We start from the raw sequence: 12165 nt of genomic DNA on the forward strand, positions 1-12165 counted from the left end.
AGCTGCAACTCTTTTGGATGATCTTAGAGAACAGAGGGTGACGCGTGCTGCCTTAAAACGCTCAAAAAAGGAAAAAAAATAAGACCAGTAGAAATCTATGGAACTTCCACAAAATATTTATAGTTAAGTGGTAGTTGTGTTTTTTTTAAAAAAAAAAAAAAAAAAAAAGTTTTGGGATGCTATGTATGGTAATAGATTTTTTTTTTTTAATTTGGAATTAATGGACAACTTACTACAGAGGAAGAGGAAGAAAGTTTTGTGGGTTAATGTGGGTTAATTTGTGTAAGAACTATTTATTAATGTGCGAATGAGAATATGTTAAGGTAATAGTGAATTGTGGAAGAACATAGATGGGAATGATGCTAGTTTTCTTTTATTTTAGTTTTTTATATATATTTAGTATTATTAAGGATTGGTTTACTATATACAAGCTAGAGAGTGATGGATTTTAGAGTTTATAATTGTTAGTATATGATTGTTTATGATTGCCTTTTAGATATATACCTTGTATTTTGCTCTGGGAAGTCGGGGGGGGGGGAGGGGGGAGGAGGGGAAGTGGAGGGGGGGAGGTAGGGGAGGGAGGAGGGGGAGGGGGAGGGGGGGAGATAAGGGGGAGGTAGGGAGGGGAGGAGGGAGGGGGAAGGGGGGTTTTTTTAAAGGAAAATTGTATTTTATAAAACTTTTCAATAAAAAAAAAAAAAAAAAAAAATCATGCTGTGGCTAAGAACAAATGCAGTAATATTTGTGGCATCTATCCACCTTCTAATTTAAGTGAGAGGAACTTGCTGCTTTTGCTTGAAAGTTGTAGGCTAAGCTGAGAAAGATTTATAAAGCAGACCTTATTCCCTCCTAAAAGAGGAAGAGTCCTCATTGTTGGCAGTAAAATCAGTGTTAAGGCTGCAGGTCAAAAGTGAGTCTTGATTTCTAAAGATTACCAATCCTTATTAGGTCTGTTTTGTTTTAAAAATAGTTCTTGTCTAATAAACGCCCATTTCCTTTGTAGGTACAAAATCTCAAGCCAATGCTGTCTGTAAAGGTATGTTTCTGTTCTTGTGGTACATGCAGAATGCTAAGTAGATAAAAGCTACCTTTGGTTGTGCCTTTGTGCCATAATGATGATGCTTATTTGCTACTCTTGAGAAAATAATGATGAGACTGCTTAACCACCTTTGTTTCAAACTGAGGCACAATCTATGCTCTTTAAAAAAATCTTCATCCCTTTTGTAATTGAAAACATTGAAACATTTGCTGTTTTCTTTGCAGGGTTTTGTAAACAATTCTGTGATCATGGAACAAGGATTGGTAAGTTGTAAGGTTTAAATAGTCTGTTAGGTTATTTTGTCCAAGGAGAGATGCGTGTGATGAAAACATAGTTCAGCAGATAATCTGTGATGAACACATGTCTTTCGCTCCTATCTGATGCATCCTCTAAAGCTGGTCTGAAACTGGATTGTTCCTGATACAGATAAGCCTACTTCAAGTAATTGTTCATTAAAAAACTGATCTCAACAGTAACTTGGTTGCTTATTAAAATCTTTTCATTGTGTTCACTTAACTATATCTGAATTTAGTTTAAAATATCCAAACCTTTCTGCCACGATACTACATTCATGTTGTGAGTCCTAACAACTACTGAACTGAACATCTCTTAACAGATTCTGTGTTCGCAAATATTGGAATGCTACCCATTGATGTGCTGGCCTTTGGGTTCTCTAATATGGATCAGCTTTAGATGATCAAACATGTAAGTTGTTAAGAACAAAATACTTAATAGTGGTCCTTTATTTACAACAAGATCGTAGTTGCATTTTTCTACAGTTACACTGTGTGGGCATCCTAGTTTTGTTAAATCTTTGTTAAGTATTATTTAATAAACTTGCACATTGCCAGACTCCTAGTGATTTTGGGTGATTTATAAATGTAAATCAAGAAAGCAATAGTAAAAACGAGGAACAAATAAAACCAGGCAGCAACAAAAATGCCCATTCTTGTAATAAGGGTGTGTACTCCCATCTTAAAGACCTAGGGTAAAGAGCCAAGTCTTTAAGGCTAACAGGATGAGTGCCACTTGTACCCTTTGTGTCTGCTGGTTTTTCTGTGGTTATTACATTTTGGGTTTGGAATTCATTCAATTTGCCAAACAAATGGAAAAACAATTTATTGAACCATGGTTCTCAGTTGAAGAATGATCTTGCACGCTTTGGATCTATTCATTTTCTTGTGACTTGCTGTGATTTATACATATTGCATCTTCTGCCTTTTTAAAATTGTGTTGGATTCTATTTGATAATTGTTTTGCTGTTCTTAGGACATTTCAGCTTTGTTGCTTAGGAATGTAATGTAAAATGCTGATGCAAGCATTTTAATTATGTCCATCTATAATTTATCTGCAACAGTTAATGTTTAAACAATTGGATTTGGAATGAAAAGGACAAACTAATCTACTGTATATGATGCTGAATCAGGTCGCTGATACATGTGAGGATAAACTGAATATACACTGATACAGTAGATCACAGCAAGGTTTGGAAGAAAAATGATGCTTTGTGGGGGAAAACACACTAGTGGCCTAAGAAAATATTTCTCTTTATAGGTCATAATGATTGAGCTGTGTTTCTGAAGAACCTCAAGAAAAGGCAAGTTGAAATACAGAAAGTTGATTGGCTGAGTGATATTATAAAACCTTAAGAATATACCTTTTAATGACTTTTAGGTGCATTTTAGTTCAATTTAGTTCAAATTCTCTCTAAATTTCTGTCAAAAATTCATCCTATAAATTCTCAGTATGCCTGTAAGAAATTCTACTGTACTGCATGTTCTCATTAAAACTAAAGCAAGCCGCTGCAACCAGCATTTCTCCTAAGGACTCTTAGCCTAGGGAAGATTGAAGAGGAGCAGGCAAGCACGTTGGGAATATCCTGTGAATTTAAACTTGCTGCCTGCCAGATATGCAAATTAAAGGGAGGTAGGCAAACAAAGCAAGATATGTATGTCAGCAGTAGTAGGGTAAGTTACAAATAGTGGTTAAATTTCTGTATAAAGTAAACACTAAAATCACCTAACAATCAAAAGCTGGGAAAAGGAATATTTACAGAACATTGAATTGGAATCAAACATTTCGGAAACAATTTAGGAGATCTTCTCTCACTTGTCAGAAAGGCTTTTGACAAAGGGCTAACTTCCCTTCCAAAGAGCTTCATCTGCCATAGGAAGGCTTGTAACAGGAGCAATTGTTTCTTTGATAGGTCTTATTTAAGCCATCTGGACTAGCTCTAATAAAGGTCCTAACCATCTGTAGGTTTTAATTTTAATTGCTATTTTTATAATCTTATGAGTAACCATAAAAATGATGGATACCAACATAAATTGTGATGAGTAGAATAATAAAGTAACACTGAGCCATTTTTCCATTTTGATCTTGTCTATTTCTGTAGCAAATTAAATATTGCAAACTGTTGAAAAAATACATGAATTTCTCTAGTCTCCTGAGGAAAATTAGAATATATGTGGCATATTGTTCTCATGTGTTAATTAAAATATACTTGATATTTGAATATTTAATGCTGTCAGCCTGCATGATGAGAAGCTAATAAAACTGACTTTAAAGATGGAGTTCTGTGATTAGCTCTACCTGACTGGGCACCTACCTGGATCTTCTGTGACTAATAAAATCATTTTCTTGGCTATTATCAACCTTTCTTTATCTTTAGGACTTGGAGTAACATGAAGAATTGTTTCTAAGAGGAAAACTATTGACAGTGGTAAGCTACTACTGATATCAACTTAACCCTCTGAACTTCCCTGCAAGCAGTTACAGTGTTTTGCAAACATTAAAAATGTAAACTTTAATAATGCTATATTAATGCAAAAATCCTGTTCGACTGTATACCCTAAAGATGAGTTCAGGTGTTCATTCTACACAGAGCTCTGAAAACATCCAACAGCATATCTGTCATGGTGGCCATTCTGCTAGCATGGCTTTGTATACTGTTATACTGTCCCCTGACATTTTTGCAACGGGAGGGAGGTGAATGGAATGTGGGAGGACAAAGGGGGTGTCCAGGAGCCAAACCGTGCCGGTCTGGTCCAATAAGAATAAGGGAGACACACCAATCCAGCCCAAGGTCACCTAAAACAATGTGGCAAAGAAGCAGATGTGCAGAGAAGGGTCTGTTACCCAGACAACCTGAAACTTTTCATTTCATCAAAGACTGATAATGGAGGAAGGTTGGGGGAAAAAGAAAGTTAAGTATATTGTTTCCTTGCCAGTTTAGCAGATTCTGCTTTGCTGCTTCTGTAATGACTTTTGCTTCAGTAAAGTATAACTCTTGGTCAAAAGAATGGTCCAGGGGTCTTTCTTTCCTAACTTGAGTGGAATGGATGACAGCATCCTTCCTTTATTCTCTCTTGGATTATTGTTTAACTTTTCTGAGTTTGGCTGCCTAATCCTGTCAGAAAACGTTTTATTGAAGACCTAGAAACATTAGGAATCTAGAATTGCTGTGGAACTAATTCTGTCTTCAAGATTGATCTGCTAAAACCTTAGAATAAAACTAGCAAAGTTTAAAAAGGTATTGAAATACCTGAACTGCAATTGGAATGTGGGTGAAAAAACAGCATTGTTATTTAGGTTTTGTAATAGTAAACTTCCAATGTTTTGTGTTTGCATATCTAACTAGGTTTTGAGGATGGAATTAATAGCTTGAGGTAAGAGGTTTTTTTCCCATTTATTCCATGGTTTGTTCAAAGCTTTTTATCAGTTTGTAACCAATGATGAGATTAGATTCTGCCAGATGAACACTCGTGATATTAGCATCAATCCGTTCCACTTTTCACTGAGGTTACATTGTTCAGCCTATGATTAGGCATTCAGAGAAAATAATTGCTTTCCCAAGTTCTCACTTGAACTTACTGATGTATATTTAAAGTATCTACCTTTTTCATCTTCCTCAAGAACATAAGATTGCAAATGGATTAATTCTGCATCTATAGCTAGTCAGCATGTTTTAAGTTTGGTTATTTTCCATCAGGAAGTAGATTTCCTTACCCAGTGTTGAAGCAAAAATTAGGAAAAAAAATTAACTGAAAATATTTTTTGACTCTTAATGCAATTTTGTGTTGTTTTTTTTTCATTTCTCCAAAATTGTTAGCTGTTTACTGTTTTATGGGATCTCTTGAACAAGGTCAGTATATTATTTTTATAATCTAATTATTCGGTCTTGAAAGTTGATGCTAAAATTATGGGCGAATGACTTGCCGGCTGACTGTATTACCCTCCTTTTATATGACTAATATCTCCTACGAATTTCACCACGTCAGATTTCATAACAGTGTTAAAGATGGAATAAAAATTGACTAAAACTAGATGGGATGCTTTCGATTTTGTGAGCTGTAGTGGGAATGGGTAATAGGTTTTGCTGCCTGTTTTGTTTCCTGACTTCTGAAATAAAACATACCAACCAAAATTAGTTTGATATTGCTGGAAAAGCCAATGATGTTTTAAGAGTAGTGGACAGAAAGTTTTCTGAGAACTGAAAACACTGAGGCTTTATGTTGCTGATATTTAGTGATAGGCCAAGGTATCATAATTTACCCCAAAACCTGAGATCAAGTGAATTGCTAGTGGAATAGTATTTGTTTTGCACAACTACATAAACTGATGGCTTGTAATATTTTTTTTATTTCAGATTAGTTTAAAAACAGTGGCAGTTGATTGATAGAAGAAGAATTTTGACTTCACAATGTAATGGTAAGTTCCTATTTTAAAGAGATGTAAGGGTGCATTAAGATTTCCAAATGAAGCTGCTTATGTTCTTTGACCCTGTTTCATATTAAAATGTGTTTCCTTTGTACTGTTAATGATGAAATTGTGAAAAAGACAATGGGAATCTCTCTGAAAAGTAGTGAAGATACAATTTTACTGAGACGGTACAAATGATGTGTGCTACATAATTATTATGTAGTGTTGCATTATAATATATAAAATCTGCATAAATCTTGCCTGGTTGTTTGGGTAACGCTGTATGTTCGTTTGAAACTTTAAAAAGCACCCAAGCATCACCATATGTGATCCTGGCATGAAGCATAAATGTTGTATTTTAAATTATTAGGAACTGAGCTGTCTAGCAAAAAAAAGTACTTAGGCAGAGAATTTATAAGAATTACAGCAAATGTCGTAGTTTGTTCCTATCTGTATCTGCCTATATGACTCGGTAGCTGAATTTCATTTCATCTGTTCTGCCATAAGTGATAAATTTTAAGAGGACGGAGTTGAGTGGACATGCATAATAGTTTTGATGTTAAATAAACATTTGCAGAATGGCCTATCACAAGTGCAAAATGGGATTTTCAAGTATTCTGAAAGTTGAATTTGGAATTTCCAATGCTTTGAGCCATAAGCTGACTTCTTTAATTCAGGGGTTCCCAACCAGGGGTGCGAGACGATATTCCAGGGGGTGCGCAAACTTGGGTTTTGAACATTGTAATGTATTTGCATAATTCTTTGCTGTTATTTTTAACCAGGGGTGTGAGAATATATCAGAAGCGTTCTAGGGGTGCAGGGTATAGAAAAGGTTGGGAGCCGCTGTCTTAATTGAAACAGCTTCAGTTTCACAGGAACTTAACATCTGCGATATCTGGATGAAAATAAACATATTGCCATATTTCTAATAGTAGCTTTGTTTAGCTTTTCCAACAGGATTGCTCCTTGTTTTTAGTAAAATAATAGGTATTAGGAGACTTGAAGTTTTGTGGGACTGTAATAAATTTGCTTCATGGAAATTTATTACATGGAAGAAATCTGCAGGTTAAAAGTCAATTTTGTGCAATAGTTAGAAGTGGAAAATTAAAAATTCAGGAGCTAGCCCACAAAACTGTAAAACTCTTGTCTTGAATCATAATTTGGCTCTATTCTCTGCTTAGGTGGTTTCTCCTACTAGATACATTAATGTCTGTATCTGATTTCCTAGGTAGTTGATGAACTGACATTTGGCTTTTCAAGGTATGTATACTCTGCATTAATATGCTTGTTTTCTTGAGAATGGTGAAATGATGATACCCCAATCTTGAACTCTCTCTCTGAATATGTGATGGAATATCCAAAATCTGACCCATTCACATTTTATATTGTTTTGTATCTCTAAATGAGGAATATATTGACTTGATTCTTTTTCCCTTTTCAGATCTGAGAACCTGTAGCATGTTTCCTGAGTCCATATTGAAGTACATATTCTGCATGTCTGTTTTGGATGGCAAACCTCAGACAGGGACTGCAAAGGATGTGTACAGAGTGGGCTTGAGATAGCATGCAAGAAACAAGATCTTAAATTAGGAAGATAAGCTTATGGAATGCAGGAAACTTGTGTTAATTGAAAGGGATAAGCAATAGATAAGGAAAAAACCAATTTCGGGATGGCATGTAAACTGTTAATATTTAACTACTAAAGCTATTGTTTATACATATATGAGTGAATGTTAACCAATAAACACACAGTTGCTCAAGATTCGTGTGAGTCTCCTTTCATACTACAAGAACCTGTCCAGAGATTAATTACAAATATATTGGAAGATATTTTGGAGTCTAGATGTCATCAGATTTTTTTAAAACAAAACACTGGACAATAAAGATTTTGCAGTTTACTAATTTTCATTTGCATTATGAGACGCTTTGTGTAATTTATGTGTGTCCAGGCGTGCATTTGGGATATCTCATAACATTTGTGGAACTTGGGCATAGGTATGCTTAGGCTGAATGGATGCTGCCTGGAAAGACTATAAAAGCAGCTCACATGCGTGAATGCTACTCATTTTGTTCTATAATTGGCTTGTTCATACAAATTACACCATACACAGTCAATGCTATGCTTTGAAACAATCACATCAAAATTATGAATAAATGCTGTAGGGGAACAAGTGGTAATTGGGGGCGAGTTGTTATGCATCCAATCCTTGTACTTAATATTGGCAGGCATGATGGGAAGGTTTTGGAATTTTGGGTTGAAACATGGATTTTTCATTCATTCAACAAAAATGTTATCCACAAATTCTTCAGTGCTAGTGTAAAAACCCCCCAATACTCAGAATGCAAGGCAACTCAGAATAGTATTAAAGTCAAGGGGAGCTTATTTCAAGATGAGGGAAATTTTCTTGCCTCAGACTTTCACCTTAAAGCCCATTTTGAACTGCTTCATAAGCTGTAATCCCAACCAGTGATTTTGCTTGCACTTGTATTTATTTTTAGAAGCATTGAGCTAAGGATGACTTGTAACTCACACTCCAAGACCATCCTTTGTTAGTAACTCACCAAGATTCGGGCTCCATCTTGTCTTATCAACCTCGATATGATCTCCATTACATACATATCATGTATGGTGATATTTTATCAGTCAAGGTAACCAGATCTATTAGACGTTTGGCAGCTATATGGGTTCTTGTTAATTCCCTCCGACTGTCAAGCTTTTTTATACTCTTCAGATTTGTCTCCAATGTTCTTGAGAAATGGCTTGCTGTGGGAGGCACCGTTTAGGCATTTAGGAGAATGATAGAAGAGTTACAATATGGTAAGTCTTCATGCTTGCTCAAAGTTTCATTTTGAACAACAGATTGGCAATACAGTAGTAGAGTTTATGAATGAATTTGGTCAGCATCTTAATGGGAAACCATTTGACTTTGCAAATCAACTAATTGCTTTTCACAATAAAGTTGACTGATATGATTTATTTGTCTTTCAATGCTTCCTGGAAGAGGGAACTTGCTTTGCACACTCCTGGATGTAAGTTTAGATCTCATTGCTTATTCCACACACAATGGGTTTCAAATTAGGATCCACCTTTGCCACCACTATTAGTCTGCTTTTGATTCACAATTGCCTCTGCGTGAGCTTGTTTTAGCTGACTCAGCAGCAGTACTTGGATGACTGCAAGCTTAAGAGGTCCCTTAGCATGCCTACTTTGTTGTTAACTGGTCAGAACTTACAAAATTGTCCTCAGTAGGGATTATCAGGTTATGGAGTCAGTAACATTTTTTAGTTCCTCATCCCCTTGTTGGATAAGCCTTGTAGCAGCTGGATAAATGGCTGTGATCTGAAAAGGGAAGCTTTTGGGGGGGATAGAGGGTATGTAGTGTCCCAAACAATCCTGTGGACCCTGCGCAAGCATGGCTTATGTGCTTGTATCATGAAATGTAGCAAGAGTTTTTGTTACGGCAAGAGGCTGTTTATTTTTTGGATATCTATTGACTGTTGAGCAGGCTTGAGTGAAGTCTGAGGATGTGAGTGCTGCCTCTTTCTCCCTCCTGCCCAGGCAGCAGTTTGAAAGTATGCAATATTGGGTACTGCTTTGGTGGGAAAACCCCAGCTGTGCTTATGTGGACCTGGCTAGATGTGAGGCATTGTGACACAAGGCATGGCCAGGCCAGTGGAGCCCATAAGAGCCAGCAACCAGAGTACTGCTAGTCATCTGTTGTAAGCTAGTTTGCCTGCCACTGCACCAAGGATAGGCGCACAAGTGCTAAACACAATGAATTAGCAATTTAGGCTGTCAGGTCTTCATTGTCTAATATTTGTAGATTTCCCTGACATTTTATGCCATATGCTAAATAAATTCCTTTTCCCAGTAGGAGAAATAATAAAAATACCAGTCAATAAAAACAGTAAAACTATTGGTTTCCAGCAGAAAAGAAAGTAGTAATAGAAAAACGTTAATTAAATTTTTTAAAAAGGCTAATATATCATCCATCCTCTGCACTCAAAACCATGAAGTGTCACTGAATTTTTTTTCCTGCATTCGCACCTAGGCTTGTTTCACAAAAATCTGAAGTGCTGCCAATGACAAACATCTTGAAAGTTTTCACCAGGACATTGCCACAGTGGAAAAACTGTCTGGGCAATTGAGATCCATGAATGTTGGCTAACTTGCTGGACACTGCAGCAAAATGCATTGCACATGGAGTCAAATGAAATTCAGCAAAACACTTTTAGCCCCATGACGAATGTAGGAAACGTGATTAAATACATATATATCTGTTCAGTTTGAAGGGGTCTATAATAATTGTCAAACGTTTTTCAGGAAGCACAACTTGGAAAAAAAAGTCCAGTTTCATTGGTACCTTATTAAACTTTATTGGATAATAAATAAGTTATAACTTTTGTTTTGTACAGTCAGGCAAAGATGAGTAACAGAACAGTTATAAAAATAGAGATGCCCCTGTTCCCAAAGAGATATATATATATACACACTGTTCTGATGTGGAGGGAGTGTATCAAACATTATTAGGGAGGATAAATCATTGTACCTCTTAAATTTTCAAAAATTGCAGCTGCTTTCTAGAGGTCCTCCCAGAAGTGATTATTTCTGTGAGACCTGTAGGAACTAGGGGCCTTGTGGAAACAAAAAAGCAATAGTTTTGTTGTTTTGTTTGGAAACTTGGCAATTAGGCAACACAACAGGGGAAAGTACAAATGTTTATTGCAGACCTTCAACAAAACTATGTAAGTAATAGCTGTTCAAATGTGAATTTTCAAAAAATATATAACAAATAAACCTAACAATCTGAAATCACCAACAGCCTCTATTATGGCTGAATATAATTGGGAGTTTTATTTAGGCAAAAAAAAAAATCAAAAGCCAAATTATGTAAATTGAAATGATTCTTATTTTTTCCTACCATTATTTTTTATACTACCTTGTATTAGAGAAATTAGCCATTTTTGCTATCTGATCAAGTTTAATAAACTGGGGGAAATGCTTCCATAACTGGCTATACTGTATTTGTACTTTAAAACCCTGAAGAATAACTCCCCCAGTTAGGTTCCAAATAACTGTTTTTAAAATAAAACTGATTTTCACATCAAAAATCTGTAGAGTAGTTTCAATACCTCCCAGTATGGCCAAATCGCTATGGTTATCTAGTAATGATCTCTGCAACATCTACATATACTTTGAAGATCCTCCATACATAAAGGCAACACAACAAAATGTCAAGACTGCATCTGACTATATCACTATGTAACAATAGTAATAGGACGTGCTGTCTTTTGAACATAAGATTAGAACAAAGGCAATACAAAAGAAATTTCTCTGGTATAATGAAGGATGCCCTTGATTCTTTCAGCAGTTCACTTTTTCCACAAATAGTATGGATAATCTGTCGATTAGTGACAAATTTAATGTCTTTGCTAAGATTTCCCAAGAATAGATACTTCTCAGTTAGTCCTTGCTTTGGCTTCTGTCAAAGGCCATGTAACCTGCACATGATATGGCTCAAGTTCTTGTGGGTCAACATAATCTGGAGCATTGCTCATTAAATCTCTTCCCTTGAAAGATTTAGGGAAAGCAATGACATCTCGAATACTCGAACCTCCAACTAGAAGGCAGATTAGTCTGTCAAGCCCTGAAAAAGAAGTGTACCAGATATTAATAGTGCTATAAAGTTAAACAGATTTTGGAGAAAGGATCCTACAGTTGTCAATGAAGCTGTAAGAAGTATATCAGTATTCCTCCATTAATAAAATATATTGTATAGGTAAAATAAGTATAAGACTCATTTCAGGAAAAAGCTGTGGGTACTCTAATACTTTTAGATTATGAAACGAAGTCTGTGAAGGGTGAAACGACATGTATGTAGAATGTAAGAGCTTCTTATTCGATACACTCACTGCTTTTTACCTGTTACTTCTCTTGCTATCTTTTCCATGCTGAGAATTTTTCTGGAATGAAAGAATTGTAACATATCTTTCATTACTTTGAATAACCTCTCTGCTTATGTCAGTTGGGAAAACTGCTGGTTAGCAAAGTGCCTTTAATTGGTTGTGGTGCAATTGAGAAATACATTAGAGAGATAAGTATTCAAGTGCTGAATCGATAAAGCTATATAACGTTTTTACTGAGTATTTGGGGACCCAAATAGAAAAGCTTCCATTTCTCTTTCAAAAATAACCAATTTACAAACCATTATTGTTCTGCTTCTAGCTCCACTGAGATAAAAATAAGTCAGAATAAAGAATAAGTGTCTGACCAACATGACTGATAAATGAAGAATCTGTGTATAGTATTACATACTTGTTTAATGAGCCAAAGGATTTACAAAGCAGATTTTTTTCTGGCTTAGCTATAACAATGCCTTCAAAAAAATATATTTTTTTATGTTGGGAAACGTTTGAATTATCTT

The 12165-nt window shown here is 35.6% G+C and overlaps 1 protein-coding gene across 2 annotated transcripts in view; it reads right to left on the minus strand.

Annotated features, from left to right (window-relative positions):
- Positions 1–10098: 10098 nt before the first annotated feature.
- DARS2 (aspartyl-tRNA synthetase 2, mitochondrial) overlaps positions 10099–12165 on the minus strand; it is a 32112-nt gene continuing 30045 nt past the window's right edge. The window contains exon 17 of one of the 2 annotated variants that reach the window (XM_083359463.1): positions 10099–11388. In XM_083359463.1, the coding sequence (XP_083215589.1) occupies positions 11201–11388 (188 nt within the window). In that variant the 3' untranslated portion in view covers positions 10099–11200. The remainder of the gene's footprint in view (positions 11389–12165) is intronic. The other variant, XR_014492101.1, reaches the window with a different exon arrangement.

This window comes from Vipera ursinii, assembly GCF_947247035.1.
Source record: "Vipera ursinii genome assembly, chromosome: 3".
Taxonomy (NCBI): Eukaryota; Metazoa; Chordata; class Lepidosauria; order Squamata; family Viperidae; genus Vipera; species Vipera ursinii.